The sequence below is a fragment of the Etheostoma cragini genome, chromosome 18 (genome assembly GCF_013103735.1).
Source record: "Etheostoma cragini isolate CJK2018 chromosome 18, CSU_Ecrag_1.0, whole genome shotgun sequence".
NCBI lineage: Eukaryota > Metazoa > Chordata > Actinopteri > Perciformes > Percidae > Etheostoma > Etheostoma cragini.
Window position 1 is genome coordinate 22,435,117 of NC_048424.1, and position 18,510 is coordinate 22,453,626.

Sequence of the window (18,510 nt, forward strand, 5' to 3'; positions counted from 1 at the left end):
GGGGTCTCCTGATCTCAATCTGCGTTGCCGGGTGGAGATCAGTGTTGTAGCTGAAGGATAAACGCTTACTTCTGAACACCTCTAATGCAAAAGGCAATTAAAAGCACCACTAAAACCACCGTAAGGTTATATTTTCGGGGTAAAGTGTCGACTCGCTTCGTTTAAATCTTCATGCGCAACAAATCCCAATTCGAAGTATCCGACTGGTAAGGAGCCAGAAGCGCACTGCTGGCTGTTAGAATGCGTTTATGCTCTCTTTATGCGTCCAGAATAAGATAAAAACTAAATAAGTTGCATTGCATTTGCCTGGACTAGCTGGGCTACGTGAGTGGGGGGTGAAGGGGGGGGTGATGACGTTATGTTTTTGTAGCAACACTGTTTACACACACTACATGTTCATTCTTCTGTTCATCTTCTCCTTTTTTTTGCATGATACGACGGTGTCATATGTGTAATTAGACGGGAGCGCGTGTCGTCGTGCCTCCGCGTCCACAGCCCGGTGGTTTCCAGCAGACTCCCCCCGTCCAGCGGCTCGGTCCCCCGGCGAAACTCGTGTCTGAACACGTTGTCAGAAAGGAGGTGTGTAACTGAAAACCAGAGCTCAGCCAATGAGCGCCGGCTCCCCGCCCATACTTGCACTTGTTTACTACAGAAGCCGGACGCTGATTGGTGGAAAGAAGGTGGGGGGGAAATCGGGCTTTATGATGCGTTCGGGTGCACAGAAAAGAATGGAAGAGTTGAGATTTCTCGTTGAAAAATACTGTTTGACGAAGGTTTGAATCAGAATCAGAATCAGCTTTATTGACCAGGTATGAAGTGGTAAACTTGGCACTGCACCAGACCTCCATAAAAACACGGCCATGCTTGTAACTTCCTGTCATAGGGTTGATCAAAACTGGTATTTTTTTTAACCTAGTTGTCCATATGTCACTTTGTAATACAGCCATATTTTATGGCACAAAACGCAACATAAGGACTATTTCAAATTTCAGTTATTTGACAGTTTATTTGTGCCTTTGCATTGTTTTTGTTTATAATAATATGAATAATAACAAATAGTACTTAACTATTATTTTTTGTTTATTTTACAAATGCCTGTGTAAACCATTGACTGTATATGAATGGACAGAGCATGCGTGACGTCACCCATCGGTTTGTGGAGGTCTGCAATGAGTCGTGAGATACGCAGCCATCCTGGACGTGAAGATGTTAATGTGGCTGCGTCCCGACTCCGTGCCAGCTCCGGCGATCCGGCGAACCATTATTACAAAAATCTAAATCATTCTGTGTTGTAGAAGACTTCAAACTAGCGATTGAGACCATAACCCTTTCTCATAGACTTAGAAACCGACCTCCTTTTACAACCCACGGGTTGCCCCCAGCAAGAATTCAGATAGAATGCAGGTTTAAGGAGTCCCCCTCTGCAGGAATTCAGATAGAATGCAGGTTTAAGGAGTCCCCCTCTGCAGGAATTCAGATAGAATGCAGGTTTAAGGAGTCCCCCCCTGCAGTAATTCAGATAGAATGCAGGTTTAAGGAGTCCCCCTCTGCAGGAATTCAGATAGAATGCAGGTTTAAGGAGTCCCCCCCTGCAGGAATTCAGATAGAATGCAGGTTTAAGGAGTCCCCCCCTGCAGTAATTCAGATAGAATGCAGGTTTAAGGAGTCCCCCCCTGCAGGATTTCAGATAGAATGCAGGTTTAAGGAGTCCCCCCCTGCAGGATTTCAGATAGAATGCATGTTTAAGGAGTCCCCCCCTGCAGGATTTCAGATAGAATGCAGGTTTAAGGAGTCCCCCCTTGCAGGAAGTTAAGGCACCTCCGCATACGCAGCACTTCGCAGAACCAGATGCTTTGTCCATTAATATTTACAGTCTATGGTGTAAAAGATGTGTAACAGATGTGTCATTAGCATAGAATGTTTAAAACTATATAACTAATAAAAACAACCAGATAATCATCATCATCATCATCATCCTCATCATAACCATAATACACATAGTTGTTATTATTATTGCTTAGAGCTACAAGTCTGCCAAATTTCAGGAAGTAGTGGCACACAATTTTCCAGAGTTCAAAGCGACATCTTCAAACAGTTTTTATTGTAATTTACAACCTAATATGCCAGGGTTCCTGCGACTGTTTAACATCCTTGAACACACTTGAATTTTAATATGGTGTTTTCAGGCTCTGACAAGTGCTTGGATTTAAATAATGCTTGAAACTGCCTAAAAAGCAGGTTCAATAGAATGCCGAGTGTAAAACATGTCATCTTGTTGTGTTTCCCTAAAATGTCACGAATCATAACTTTGGTTGCTTGTAGCACAACAGTATATCATTTAATGCAATTAAGACGTGCAGTAATCAGTATACTGTATGTACTATGTACCAATATGTTATTACCACAGCTGTAAGGTACTGGACAAGCCTTTAAAAAATGCACTTTGGGATGCTTGAAAAAGGTTTGAATTTGACTTTGGAAAATGTGTTGGAACCCTGAATATAAAACTGAGAAAAGACTCACATCTGAGCATCTGAAAATAAAAAAAGATAGTTGGCATTTTTCCCGCTAATCAAGTAATAATTTCAGATCAATTCAAGTTCCAATTCGAGTTCAAATGTCCTCACTTAGTTTTGTGCATGTGATATGCAACATGTGGTTTGAGTATGAAATAGCTGTCAGAACTGGAGAAAACTCCAGTCATTTAGTTTGAGCCTAGAATTAACATGATACTTAAAAAAATTGTAAATTAAGGATGGTGAATGCTGCAGAATGCTATGAGCCATTTCATCAGCATTATCCCATGTGCCCTAAATGCAGCACTACCCCTACTATTTATCCCTCTATGGGCGACGGGCCACAGTGAATGCCCCAAACGTCAGATTACGTCTCTGGAAGGCGTTATCAGTCTCATACTTTATTAGATTAGACAAATCTACAGCCAGCTTCTGCTCGAGCCGCTATCTAAATCCACCCAAGTCTGTGTTTACTTCAATTTCCTGCAATCGTTTTCAAATCCAGTGTGGTGGTTTTGCTCTGCACTTTAGTCAGAAAGAATGAAGATGGAATGTGTGCATTAGTGTCTGCCAACACTCACTCGTCACCAAAGCTGCCTTCTGTTTAGATCTACATGTCTATTCCTCAGAGAAAGCCTGGTATTGATCATTTGATGAACATATTCTTCCTATTGTTGGAAATAACCTTCATCACTTAAAAACTTAATTAAACAGTTGATACAGAAACAGAGACAAATAGTATATCCAAATATAAGTAGTACTGTGTGCATGGGCAGGATGGAGGTTAGTGCAAAGTGTACTGACTAGAGGGGGGGGGTTGTTGAGTGTCAGTGTCAGTGGGCGATAGGCGCCTTCCTGGTGGGGTTTACCTGATGATGTCATCAGTTATTAACAAGTAGACATTTACCAGGCATGGAGGGTTGAATAAAGATGTTGTCGGATGGAGTTGTATTGTAGGAATGTAGGATCCAGTCAAGTGACTGAGGGAGCATCATTTTTGAAACTGATCCGCTACTGAGCAAGAAAGCTGCAATGTAATGTTAATGGACAATTACTCACCTTCAATTTCTTCCACAGAAAAGTTCTGTTTTTGCCACCGACAGGCTCAGATTATTAATATTGTTTCAGACAAACATTATGAAAAGGATCCCTATCGAGGTCGGCCATTTTGTTGAGATCTGGTGCGATTGTTGATAGCCATTTCAGAGCTGTTTCTGGTTAAACATATTCATACTTTTTATCTGTGTAGGGATCCTTTCCATGATGTAATAATCCAAGTGGATTAACAATCTGAGCCTGTTGGTGCAAAAAAAACAGAACTTTTAGTGGACATAAATTAACGTTGGGCAATTCCCTCGAGTGCTTACATTGCGGCCTGTATAAAATGTTGTTCAAAAGATTAGTCCCTTAGACACAAAAACATTGGAAAATTGGTTCCAGGTGGAAAAATACTAAAGTTACCCTTTTCCTGAAGTATCCCTTTCATAAGCAATTTTATGCATATTTCATTGCTGGAGAAACATTTGACAATGCAGTCAGTTATTTTGATTGCTTTAAATCTCATGCTGTCCCTGGTGTCTTTTTGGCAGGGAGGTGTGTCACTGGGCTGAGTCCCCTCATTGTGTGCAGCAGCACCATGGCAGCTATGGGACCTGAGGACAGAGTTGGAGCCGGGCCAGGCGGGACGGCAGTCTGCCAGGTGGGCCTACAGGCCTGCACCGCTACAACCACGCACAGCAGCAACGGGCCCGACGTGCAGCAGACGCTGGTGAGTAGGCGCAGAGGGACCAGACTCCCTTTCATGAACCGAGATGATTCATGTTTTGTCTTGTCAGTCATCCAAGCCTCTATGAATTCATTCATTTGGTAAAGACATGTAAATATGGCCATCATCGGTCACCACGATGTTATATTTGCATTTTGATGAGCTCCCGCAAATGGATCATTACTTTTCAGAGGTTGGCACGCACATCCTTTTTTAAGCTGTTATACCGGCAGATCATGCTGTCTTCAGGCTGGACGCCCCAGATGGACAGGAAATATTCTCTGAACTGCTTTATTCATGACAACAGCAAGACTCAGTTTTAGGGTATCAAAGAGGCTACTCTGGGTTACTCAGTCCATGTCAGTTGTCTTTAATATGCTGACTGGGAGTCAGTGATGGAGTAGACAAGTCCCCAGACTAAGACGTGAGTCGGACTCGAGTCCCTATTCTCTGGACTCGAAGTGGACTTGCGCACCAATGAAATGGACTTTGAGTTGAGGGTTTATGAAATCAGACTGGAGTATTCATGATATAAGACTCAGAAGTTGGATGAAGTTTCTGACTTTAATGTGTAATAGGCAGTGATGGAGTATTCGTGTCCTGGAGTTGGACTCAAGTCAGACTGGAGTTGCTATTCTCTGGACTAGAACTCAGGTAATGGTGACTTGACTCTTACCTTTCTTTGGGGACTTGGATTCAGACACTTGGGACTCAAGACTTGACTCGGACTCAACAGGTGATTGGACTGCATCACTGATGGGAGTGTAGTGTTAGCGCAAAAATCCCTAACTGTTGCATGTTTTAATAACGAGGAGCTCGTTTTTGCACTCCTTCTTTTAAAGGTGTGCACACAGAGGCATGTCCAGGCTGGGACAACGTTGGTGGAGACCGGACATCACGAGAACAAAACATCCGTTTCCCCAGCACAGAGGGAGGCTGAGCGAGGCTGGAAAAACCTAGCAGCTCCCTTGCAAACTGTGGGACCCACAATGCACCTCAGCAATGCGTCAGCTACTAGAGAGGCACCATACAGGTGAGGGATCGGCAACAGCATGTGAGAGTGTGGACTGGGTTACGCTAAAGTCTAAGGATACTGATTGTATGCTGTGTCCAGCTTCCGCAGCCCAGAGTCAGTGGAGATGGACGAGATCATGGCCGCCATGGTTCTGACCAGTCTGTCCTGCAACCCCGTGGTCCAGAGCCCCCCACACACAGATCCTGTACCAGGTCTGTCTCAGCTCACCCAACACACTCTGTTCTCACTACACCTGGTGGGGCTAATGCTTGAAGGCAGGGTTGGTAATGGTAAAAAGCAAGCAAGATTTGAAAGTAGCATCTCCTTGGGGCTCTGCCACCCAGCCACCCACCCACCCACACACACACAAAGACACACACACACAAACACACACACAACACACATGCACGTTACATTTCCTGAAAACATAAAATCCCAGAAACCATGGCGTCTCTTCTCATGACGTGAAACTCCTTCAGCTGTCGCCATCGCCTTCTGTCTTTGCCTCCTAACAGAGCGGGCGGTTGGAAGTAACTCCCCCCCCCGTTCTCCAGTAGACTTGCAGTTACTCCGTTGGCCACGCCACACATTGAGCTCAGGCTCGCACACGTGAGGGGTAGAATACGCTCAGCAGGGCGAGGAGCCATTTGATTGGCTCTTTGTCTCTCCTTTTTCAGAGCTCATGTATTATTTATTGCTGTCAGGGTGTAAAGACCATTTCATACAATATATACAAATAAGTGAATGATGGAAACCAGCGCTAAATTTAACTAACATTAGCCACCATTAGCTACTGGTCATACAAGTCCAGTAGTGCGTCAGCAGTGAATCCCTAGAGTGTATTCAATTTTGCAAGAGTGTGTTGTATTACTTAGGATTTTTACCTGTAACAGCCAAAAGACAGCGGGCACGTAAGCATCAGGTAAAGTAGTGTAGAGCAGCTTTATTCATTTAGCACGCATGTTATCCAATGTGGCCGTTCATACCAGACGTCTTAGGCTGGACACAAGCTGATTCATTAGTATCACACTAACGATATGTGTCTCCATTTTAACATCTATTAATGAATTGTCCTGTTTTTCTTTCTTTTTCTTTTTGTAAATGAGCTCTCGGGCTACAATGTGGCATTTTTACGTGTACTGCTGTACATGTTTGTCAGTGCGATTTGTCCTGAAATACTAAATAAATGAATAAATAATATATGTGTCAAGCCAGGCAGGTAAACACATACAGAAAGACCACAGTGCAGCCGGATACTTTACAAAAATAAAACCCCAAGGTTCATGGTGGTCTTAACTTCTCACAGTGAGACACACGGTCTGGGGACACCTGCTGTTCTCGGCACAACGGGCTCAGAGATAAGCAGCCCGGGGCAGGCCCAACCGCACGCTGTCTATTTTAGGCTCAAAGAAACAGAGCCTATTTCATATTTTATCTCTAAAGCCATAAGACACATTTTAACAATGAACTAATTTGGTATCCATCAAAAAAATAGAGCTGTAAAGATGATTGAATTAGTTGTCAACCATTAAACTAATTACCAACTATTCTGATAATCCATTAAAGAGATTTTTTATGGATGAAACTGATCATATTATCTGATTCCAGCTTGTTAAAATTCATATTTTCTAGTTTCCTCAGTCCTCTGGGACAGGGAGCTGGATATCTTTGAGTTGTGGACAAAACGAGACATTTGAGGACGTCATCTTTGGGAAACACTGATCGACATTTTAGAAACCCAAAAACAAATTGATTCATTTGAAAAACAGATTATTCTACAATGACAATAATACTTAGATGAAGCCCTTAAAAAATACCCATGGTGGCATGTTTACAGTATTTCCATCTTGGGACGGTAACAATGACTTCCTGCTTTACAGCCGGCTCATCATCGTCAGCTGACATGGAGTGTGGTGGCGGCGAGCTCTCTGACAGCGGCAGCAGCGGCTACTGGAGCTGGGACCACGGCAACGTGAGCCCCGCCCCCTCGCCGTCCGTCACTGAGATGGACGGCAGCCCTGATGAAGGACTACAGATGGAACTGGATCAGGGAGAGGAGCTAAATGCCAAAAAGCCAAAGGTACCCAGCGGTAGGGCTGGGCGATATGGAGAAAATCAAATATCACAATACGTCTGACCAAATACCTCGATAACAACACCGACATGAAATTGAAGTGTTGACTATTGGTACTTTCATAAAATATTCACACAATGAGAGTTTTGATCACATAAAGGGCCAGACATGTAGAGTTAGTCAACGTGCTTTTATGTCATCAAAAGACGTAAAGTATCTTGATTCTATTATTGTCTATTGTGTCTTCTCACTTACAGTTTGGTCCACATGAAGTGACTGACAAAGTCACCAAAAATGTCCCAAAGCCATCCTAGAATTTAGCAAATCAAGCAAAACAGTGGTTACTTTTTTTAAAAAGTAGTCTGGCACACAGCCGACTCACAAACTCAGAGTCCCACCAGAGGCAGCAAATTTGCCGAATCCAGTCTGTGAGTGTTGTGTCATGTTGCCAGTTGACAACAGTTTCCCATTTTTTTCAATTGGCGCACAACCAAAATGTATTCTGGACCTAAACTGACAGGCGGGCCGGACCAGATTTGACCCCCAGGCCTCTAGTTTGACACATGTGCTCTGGAATCAGCAAAGGAATATGTTATTAAAGACAGAGACAGTTTTCTCCCTCGCTCTCTGTACTTTGTGTCTTTCTGTGCATTTCTCTTTATTTCCTCTTATTTCCTCTCTCCTGTACTTTACCCGGGTTGTGTTCTCCCCACAGAGCTCTTTCCGAGGGGTGTACAAGTGTCTGTGGCCCGGTTGTGGCAAGGTGCTCACGTCTTCAGTCGGAATGAAAAGACACATCCGGGTGCTCCATCTGGGGTGAGTCGGGCTTACGTGTCCACCACAAAGTACTACCACGAGGAACAAAACACTGAGACACACACACTGAGACACACACACTGAGACAAACACACTGAGACAAACACACTGAGACAAACACACTGAAACAGACACACTGAGACAGACACACTGAGACACACACACTGAGACAGACACACTGAGACAGACACACTGAGACAGACACACTGAGACAAACACACTGAGACAAACACACTGAGACAGACACACTGAGACAAACACACTGAGACAAACACACTGAGACAGACACACTGAGACAAACATACTGAGACAGACACACTGAGACAAACACACTGAGACAGACACACTGAGACAAACACACTGAGACAAACACTGAGACAAACACACTGAGACAGAGACACTGAGACACACACACTGAGACAAACACACAGAGACACACACACTGAGACGCGCTCAAGACTGTACTGCAGTGATTTATTCCTCCACTTGTAAAATGAATTAGTACTGCAGTTACCAAATGTATAATTACTTTGTGTAGATGTAAGTGCCTTATATTAACAAACCAGTTGCCCAGGATAATTCATATTTTTCCTTTGAACCCTGCCCACACTTAAATTAGAAGAAAACATGTCCCCATCCTCCAAGTATCTTAAAATAATTACTATTATTAACTCAAAAAGGCAAAGTATGAAAATTAAGATGGAGTCCCCTTCTTTTCATAAATTTGTGTTGCAATGAGATATTTTTGAATCATTTGAAGAAGTTAAATTCAACATTAGGGCAAACATTACAAAAATGTATTCTTTCCCTGTTGAATTCTTATTTTCTAATTCTTATTTTTTATCTGTGACACATTTCACTCTGTATCCAAAACGTACTGAGGTGTGATATCTTTTCACTTCCACTTATATGTGGTGTTAATCACAAGACTGTTGTCTGTAGTTTGTAGAATATTAATGAATTATCAAAGTGTAAAGAAGTAGGAATGTCATGGAAATGTAATCCCTGGCATACGTTCTGTGTATTTTAGCTTCTCCTCCACTATAGACCGGGGTGTAGTAAAACCCCCACTTTTAGAACATTCCTGAGCTGCAAAACAACATTAAAAAAACAAGAGGGAATCAAATTTTCAGGGTGTGGAAGAGCTGGGACTTTGTTTGGGGAAGTGATGAAACATTTTTGAGATTTTATATCTGGGCCACGGGGAGTGCCGCATTCAGTAATGCTCCAAACAAACAACTCACTGTTTTCATCCTGTGTATCCGCTGGTCTGTCCCACCATCTGCCAAACACACACACACACACACACACACACACACTCACACACACACAGCAGTGGGTCAGATCAGTCCCAGAGAGAAGAGGACTTCTACTACACCAAGATCTCCTGTGAGACTGTGGATGCCAGCTCCGTTCCAGCTCCTCCAGTTCCTTTGGTTCCTCCAGCTCCTTCCCAGCAGGCTCTGGGCCAGGCTTCATCCTCTCAACTCAGCTGGGCCTCCTGCGCTTCTACTGTGGCCTCGGGGCTCCAGATCCCCCCAGATCACAGACCCAGGTCCAACTCCAGCTCCGGGGCCGGCCCGAGCAGGCCCAGTCCACTCAGCCAGTCGGCCCCCAGCAGCTTCTGGCAGATCCACTCCGAGCATCTCTATCAGGTGGGTACACTGCAGCAGGGACTACGTTTACATGTGCATAGTGTTCCTGGGGGGGTTTGCCATTAGACAATATTCTGACTTAGCTGTTCACATGGCTAATGGAGGAGGCCGTAAACTGTCACAAACTGCCGTAAAACCCTGAAATGAGATTGAGATACATATTCAGAATGCGCTGTATACATGTCCAAAGAGTGCTTCTGAAACCTGAATAATACCGGCGTATCGTTTATTGACGTGCTTTGATTTAATCGAAAAAGTCAAATATGCCAAGAATGTCTGGAAGAAGCCCTAAAATGTCAGAAATAGAGCAAAAATAACGAAAATAGCGGCAAAAAACCTCTGAAAAAGCACGTCAAAAATATGAAGAATAGCGCCACATTTGTTTTAAATAGTAGCAAAAATGTCGAAAAAAGCACCAAGAATGTTGGCATAAGTGACAAAAAGTAGGCAGGTCAAAATTAGTCGTGAACCTAAATTGATACACGGCCCGGATCAAAGGTTGTGAGGGACCGGATTTGGCCCGCGGGCCTTGAGTTTGACACGGGTGGTCTAAAGGCTTGTTTGCGGGCTGAAATTTATTCTTAGAAGACACTTAATCCGTCCAACATGAGAGACTGGTTTAGGTCATGTTGAGTTTTACCACAAAATACCTGAATCGGCTTTTAAGAGCCCTAATTCCAATAAACAGTTGTTTACTTCCCAGTATTTGAGTTCTTCCCTGCGAGTTGGAGAATGATAAAAGGAGACAGCCCGGTCCGTGAGATGAATTATTGATTGTCAGGTGAAGATGTTTGAAAGGAAGGAATTCACGCTCCAAACATCCCTGTTTCCCATTCAATCATCTTTTCTAAGAAATCAGTCTTGAAATGAAAGCAGAAACTAATGTATCTAAATTCATTTTTTTTTCCTACTCGATATCTCGAAGGACATTATCTCCACTTTACTGGAGTTTCTGTGCAGAGGTTTCACGGCTGGTCTGCTGTGTTGTTTCCTGCGTCCTCCTAGCCCATGCAGATAGCCCTCTAATGAGCCGGCGAGCTACAACTTTGCGTATGCATGACAAAGCAGCACATTTCACTGGTGACCTGCGTTTACCCTGTACCGCCGAGTCTGTAAATGGATGCTTTGTGACAGTGAGAGAGGAAGCAGTCGGCGTGCTCGCTCCCCCGAGGAGACTAGACTCTCAGCAGCCTGTAAAAGGCAAAAAAAGGAAAAACACTACGTGAATTCTTTCAGTGTACTTGTACAGTGGTTAGAACCTGAAGTACATGAGTACCCACTTTGGACTGATTCAACCTAAAAACTCAGGAAAATGTCCCTTGCAAACTAAGCAATTCTTTTCCTTTTTTCATATAACAGATGTGAAACTGTGTCCATTTTTTACCACATTTGTCTTTCATTTCCTCATGCAGTGGTGGAATGTATACTTACTCAAGTACAACTACAAGTTTTTGAGGTTCTTGTACTTTACTTGAGTCTTTTCTTTTCATGCCAGTTTCTTCCTTTACTCCGCTACATTCCAGAGAGAAACATTGTACTTTTTACTCCACTGCGTTAATCCGACAGCTGTAGTTACTTTACAAATTAGGAGTGTTGCTCACAAAACCCAAGTAGTTTATAAAATATGATGTTTTATTATAAAGTAAGCCCACAAGTCCAGCTAAATCATTTCCAGTTTCTAAAATGTGAGGACTTTTATGCATTGAGTACTTTTACTTGTAATACTTACAATACGTACATTTTCCTGATAATACTTAGCTACTTTTACTTAAGTAACAATTTCAATGCAGGTCTTGTAACAAAGTAGTTTTACAGTGTAGTAGTAGTACTTTTTGTGAAGGATGTGAATACTTCTTTCCCTGCAGTGGGTTGTGAATTGTGAATCAGTGCTGCTGGTGGAGCGGTGTGTGTGTGTGTGTTTTTGTGTGCGTGTGTGAGTCATAGCTGCTCGAGGCTGTAAATGCCTGACCACCAGGTTAAACTCACACTGGCGCGGTGTTGATTTTTTCACCCTTTGTTTCCGGTTTACCTCCAGGGTTAACGCTGTGACAGTGACAGGGGGTACTCACCATCACCATGCTCTCCTTTGTGCATGTAGTGCAATTTGCAGCAGCGGTAGTATGTTGTTTCTGAGAGTTGAGGGCTGCACAGGGAGGAGAAGTAGGACAAAAACATCACAACATCACAGGACAAGATCATTTAATATGTGGCATGTTGGACTTTCTTTGTTACGGTAACTGGATCAAAAGCCCTTAATCGATTGGTTGTACACGTTGGCAGTTATACTGACCCAAGGAGGACAACAGTTTAGGAATTATTGTCTTTTGCTACGTTTACGGCTCGCCTCCACACTGCTCTGGACTGTCGAGCCCTTAAAACAGAGACATTTGGAAACACTAGCCATGTTTCTATCCACCCGTTTTTATCTGAATTAAGTGATATTGCATGAAAAATGCCTTATGGAAACGCTAAAATTTGATGGAATTTCATGAATATCTACTCAAAGGAAATACGTTTTGTCATCTGATTTTAAACTCCATGTCATCGAGTCAGGTTACAAAGACAAAAACAGCAACAACAACACAGGAAGTACAATCATAAGAAACATAGAAAGACAATTCAGAATTTGGAAAGCTTTTTGATAAATGGGATAAGATGCCAAAGAAAATACAATTATGTAAAAGCAGTTACAAGTAGAAGGTTGCAGGTTTAAAACCAGATTTCTATGTAGATTTCTACCAGATGTTGACACCAAGCTCGTAAAGCCAGTCAGCAGAGCAGTCTGAGAATGTCCCTCAGAGTAACATGGTAGTTTTCCAATAAGAGCCTTATAGATAAAGAGAGACCAGTGAGTAGCTTGTCTTTCTTGGAGCAAAGACCACCTAATACTTTCAGCTGAAATACAATGATATGAATAGACGTGATGGGTTATGAATCTCAAGGCCAGAACGTCCAGAGATTTAAGAGATGAAGATGTCTATAAATCCCATCTCCAGAGTCCAAGACGGACATGAAATCTGTTTTAACGTGACATTTGAAGAGAGAGCGTTCCACCAAATGTTTTCAGTCTAATAACAGAAATGTAACAACCTTACTTTTGTTATATGGAACAGGTTGTGAGCCATTTTCTACAGATTTGATGAACCATGTGTTGCCTCCTCTCTCCTGCTCCATCCAGGCCTCTAGCCCCGTCCAGGTTTCTGTGGCCCCCAAAAGCCCTGGCTGCCAGGGTTGGACGCCCTCCGCCTCCGTCTCTGGCCCCAGTAACACTCCGGTGAGTCTTCTGTCCTGTTCTTTATATGCATAGTATGTCTGTTTTTCCAATTGGCGTTCCTCCGTTTGGTTGCTGATGAAATGGGAGGGCGAGTGTCGCGTTGAAGATGAAGTCACGGCAGAATCTCTCCTTCACTGAGGTGATTACGATCCCCAGTGAAGATCGGAACCAGACAAGTCCTGGTACCAAGAAAAGGGAAACACAGTTGATTGTGTAGTAGTCTGACATTGCCAGACCTTCCCCCACAGAGTGCGTAAGAGGGTCAGTTTAGGCCACACAGGCTTCTGGGATGGGAGACAAACCTGCTCTGGTTTATTGGATTTTTTTTAACCCTTCACAATTGTCTTGGGGAGTGCTGAGGGCCGAATGGAGCCATGTTTTGGTGGAACATGAGTACGTCCAGAAATAGTTTTAGTCGTCAACAGAAAACTCAGATTGGACAGATGGTCTAGCTAGCTGTCTGGATTTACCCTGCAGAGATCTGAGGACCAGGTAACCATAGTCCTCATGAATCCACTTGAGGTTAGAACACCAACACAAAGGAGGCTGGAGGTGACGGAGTAGGTGGAACGTCGCGGAGATAGATTCATTGTGTTGCAGCCATGCCTGCCACTAACAAATGAAATCACCACATTGTCTGTCTCTTTCATGACCTCTTCTCCATTCTGCCTTCGTATTTGATGTGTGGTCGTGTGTCTCTTCAGGTGGTGAAAGCTCGCTGTCGGTCCGTCAGTGTCGGGGAGCAGTGGCTCCAGCAGAACAGGCTGCAGCCCATGAGTGGGTCGCCTTCCCGCACTCACTGCTCCTTCAGGTGAGGCATTTACCGCCTGGCTTCCTGTTCAGTGTCCCATTTTTAAAATGTTCATACCTGCTATTAAAAGTAAAACACAACATGCTGTTGGCTCTGTGAGGATGTACACTAAGCAAAATTATAAACTTTTGTTTTGGCCCCCAGTTTTCTGAAGACTTTTTCTACGTACACAAAAGGTTTATTTCTCTCAAATATTGCTCACAAATCGGACTAAATCTGTTAGTGAGCACTTCTCCATCAGCCTCGCAGGTGGGGCAAATCAAGACGCTGATTAGACAGCAGGGTTAATGGACATGGTTAAGGTAAGGGTTCATCGCCCTCTCTCTCGACCTGACGGCAGTTCGCTGTCGTAACCAAATGCTCACATTGGATGGCGTCTGGCACTTTGGAGAGGTGTTCTCTTTACAGATGAACCCCAACCCTAACACCAGATACTGACTGTTGCCAGGCATCCTGTGTCCTTTACTTCCAGTTTCTTCTTCTCTACTACTTCTTGCCTATTCACAGTTGGTAGGGTGGGCTCCCAGACATAGAGGTTCCCTCCTTGATGCAGCGAGCCCGGGTTGGACTCCGGCCCCCGGCCCCCGGCCCCCGGCCCTTTGCTGCGTGTCAGTCTCCCTCTATCTCCCGTTTCATGTCTTCAGCTTTAACGTCAAAAATTAAGGCTGAAAATTCCCAGAAAATAATCTTAATAAAACAGTATGGCACTTTTGCTGATTGACAGAGCAAGGTACATAAAAAACGGAGTCATATTGGATCGATTGGCCGTACATCATAAGGTGGGCAAGCGACCCAACGGTATGGCCTGGTTTCTCCCCACATTTAGTGTTAACCTTAGCTACCTGATAGAGTCTCCACGTAAGAGACAGCTAACGTTAACCGTTAGCTAATCTTAGATGATTCAGTCTGACTGTATTAAATAATTGAATTGTAGTTATAGTATCAGATCATAACAAGAGTTATCTCGAGACACCTTACAGACCAGGCTCTATACTTTACAACAACCCAACAATTGCAGTAATTCCCCAGGATCAGTGACGTTTTCCCGGGCTCATCCAACTGTCTATTCTTATCCCGCGTTTATTAAATCTATGATATTAAAGACTAGTAATGCTATGTCTTAGCATGTTTAATGAATAAATTCCATGTAACTGTTACAGTTTGGACTGTAGCAGCAACATTAGTGGTAGTAACACCGGCTCCGTCTGGCAGGATCTAAAACTTAAGATCAGGATTCCTGAACTTATTGGACGCTTTGAACGCCAAATGGCAACTTTTCGGCATTGTACCAACCAAGCAAAAAAATCTACCGTAAATATGAGGAAGAGTAAAGATTAACCGCTAACAAGGTTTACGCTCATTCATTCAAATGGTTTCTTTTCCACCACGCCATAGATGAAAATGACGTTTTAGTGCACGTTCCCAGTAATGTCAACCAAGTCTATACTGCAGCAAACAATGCGTTGAGCATAAACGTCTCCGTGCATGATCGTAGCGCGCCATCTACGGCGGCCCATGATGGAGTCGCGCTCGTTTATACCCGACGCTCCAGGCCAGCTAAGTGTTGGGGGGGCGCTCTTGTTAGCTGGTGCCTTGGAAGACATTTGAGAGTTCCGATGTAGATGCAGAAAGGCGCCATCCATTTTATACATATAGTGTAAATAAAGCTTGATTGATCTGGGTCCACACATCTTTTCTCCTGTTGTCTGTTTGACTCCAGGATCTGTCCCCTACTGCTCTCCTCCAGGTTGTCATTTGATCGCCCACTTTGCTGCTTGTCTTTAAAATCCCATTTCCACGGCTTGGCCAGGAAAGATAAATAAAATGGATTCAACCTTCACTTCATTTTGTTCTCAGTCTATTCCAGTCTCATTGTTGAGATTGATCACATCAAGCGTGTGTGGTGGGGACCTTTTCCTTTCCTTTCCAGCGCTCTTGCATCGCCGGTCACCACATGATGTGTGTCTTTGCCTCCGCAGGAAGGGTCGCGGGGAGGCCAAAAAGTGTCGCAAGGTGTACGGAGTGGAGCGCAAGGATCAGTGGTGCACCGCCTGCCGCTGGAAAAAAGCCTGCCAGCGCTTCCCCGACTAGAGGCGGCAGCGTGAGTGACGTGGATCTGTGGATGGACGGATGAATGGATGACTAATGAAAAAAAGAGACTTTTATCAAAAAAGAGGATATAAATAAGGGCCCGAGAGGCGTCAAGGAAAGCAACAGTTCTGTTTTTTTGTTTTACTTTCAACTCTTTTTGTTTCTTTCCTAAAAGAAATGCAAATTGACTTTTCTGTATCTTTGTAACTTGATCCTGCAAACTGAAGTCTGCAATGGTGCTAACTGTTGACTGACTTTGACCATGTGATGTGCTAAGCCTACAATACTCTCCTACTTTATCCAAAGGTTCATCTTTACTGCCCCTGTAGCTCCACTGTATTAGACTGCTACTTGGCTGTTTTTTCTTCATTCTAACCCTATCTTCCAGTGGTTACACAGTGGTTATGATGTACATTATATTGTGTGCTCTGAGTTACGTACGTAAGTATTTTATACCTTTTTTTTTTAATTGTCTCTTTCCGCCCATGTATCGGGCAGATTATTTTTGGGGGGAATTTACATGTTTTTTGGCACTTTGTTGAAATATGAACTCAAAAGAATAAGCTATGTTTGGTTTCGACTCAACCAAGTACCTATTTCCTTCCTGCCCAAGTGTTGGCATACAACCAGTGTTAATGGTTTAATCCGTGAAGCTATGGAATCATGGCAATGGGACTAGCATTAGGGGAATGAGTTGGTAATAGCAATAAAAAAAGAGGAAATATATTGTCAAACACAAATTAAAAAGCACTGAGAATTTGAAACGTTTTCTTTTGGTCTTTTTTTCTTCCTTCTGCATGACAGTCCACGAGAGAAATAGCAAACAGTTTTATTGTAGTTTTTTCTCTATACACATTTTGTCTGAAGACTCGGAACAATGATATCATGTTAGAAATGTAGTCTGTACACTGTATTCATAAGTTCCATTTTTTGTGTTGGATTGACACACGCACACATACACACACATGCATATGCACAGTCACAGTTCAGTCATTCACACACTCATATGCATACATAATTACACATCATAATCAGACACTAATCAACACGTAAACACTATTAAGATGCAAAATAATTGGAAATGCAAGTGGAGGGGAAATATCTTGATGGCAAAAAACAAATGAACATGTTTTGTTTGTTTCACGTGTGCAGAAACATAATTGTGTATAATATTGACCACAGCTGACATGCTCAGGTCATTTCATCCCTCGGCTCTTAAAGGGTTCATTGAGATGGTGGTTTCCAGGGCTAGCGTTCCATCCTACTGTGGGACACTTTGTTTTAAAGTGGCAGGATTATTCCACATTGTGTAATTTGTTGAAAAATTGGAAAGTTATAAATCTACTTCTAAGGTGCACAGTTATGGCACTACACATTGTTCTTCGATTCCTATGGTGTGGGTCAAATTAAGGTATCATTTACTGTATTGTCCTACAATTTTTCACACTTTGCTTTCTTTTAGCTTTTAACAAAGACATTATTTTTTGAGACCTTGGGGTGAGGGTGCTGTTCAATGGGAGGGTCCAGAAAATAATAATCCATTCCACTTCACTTTAATTTTCTAAAAAGGGAAATCTGAGTTCCAGCCAGCCGCCCCACGCAAGTCATTTGGATACGGTATCTTAGATGGTTGGCAAATATGATACACAATCATACAAGGACTATCAATAATGTGAGACGGAGGAATAATGGACACTAGTTTCCTCAGGTTTGGTTTAGGAACATTCATGATCTTTCAGTTTGACCGTGAAGACCATGTAAATATCAACTATAAATTAGGCATATTTGTATATTGGACATCTTGTGCTAATTTCTAATTTGAAAATTAATCATCAAATATTATGAAGGACATGGCACAACTGATCCCAAGTCAGTATCCAATGGGCAACACATTTGTTCCTCAGACACTAGAGGCCAGTATAGTTCCACTGCACCTCGGGGAGTCTGCCAACCTGCTGCTGCTTCCCCCCCCCCCCCCCCCCCCCCCCCCCCCCCCCCCCCCCCCCCCCCGAGAACTAAGCAATGGGAACAAGGCTTATTTTTGCTTAGGGATGCAAAGTCTCGGTGAGTTTGAAAGTTCAGAAAACCAATTTAACAAACATTGTGTTTAATTAATGAAGTTCCTTAAGTACAAAATGAGATTGGTAGATCAGTAGTTAACAGGAATGTGTGCTTCATCACTGTCCTACCATCTGGATGACCCATCTTAAAAGAAAAGTGCTGGTGGTTCACTTCCAATCCGATTAGTGATAACAATTGTGTATAATTAGTTTGGTCCCAAAATGCCATTTTTTAAAGGGGGGGGCATATGCAGTGATGAATAGGTCCATTACATGAGAGCTTGACATTAGTAACACAAACTACAGAGTGCAAAAAAAAAAAGAAAGCCGTCCACGCATGCATGAAAGTGCATCCAACATGAGTTTTAAATGTCACACCCTCAGGTCTCACCTCAGGTGGAAAGCTTGCAGTGAACCAGTTTCCAATCTCATT

The 18,510-nt window shown here is 43.1% G+C and overlaps 1 protein-coding gene across 2 annotated transcripts in view; it reads left to right on the forward strand.

Moving 5' to 3' along the window:
• znf395b (zinc finger protein 395b) overlaps positions 1-16,782 on the forward strand; it is a 17,165-nt gene extending 383 nt beyond the window's left edge. The window contains exons 2-10 of one of the 2 annotated variants that reach the window (XM_034900310.1): positions 4,106-4,284; positions 5,124-5,314; positions 5,396-5,508; positions 7,177-7,376; positions 8,086-8,186; positions 9,520-9,841; positions 13,020-13,115; positions 13,820-13,926; positions 15,906-16,782. In XM_034900310.1, the coding sequence (XP_034756201.1) occupies positions 4,153-4,284; positions 5,124-5,314; positions 5,396-5,508; positions 7,177-7,376; positions 8,086-8,186; positions 9,520-9,841; positions 13,020-13,115; positions 13,820-13,926; positions 15,906-16,017 (1,374 nt within the window). In that variant the 5' untranslated portion in view covers positions 4,106-4,152 and the 3' untranslated portion in view covers positions 16,018-16,782. The remainder of the gene's footprint in view (positions 1-4,105; positions 4,285-5,123; positions 5,315-5,395; positions 5,509-7,176; positions 7,377-8,085; positions 8,187-9,519; positions 9,842-13,019; positions 13,116-13,819; positions 13,927-15,905) is intronic. The other variant, XM_034900311.1, reaches the window with a different exon arrangement.
• Positions 16,783-18,510: the final 1,728 nt, after the last annotated feature.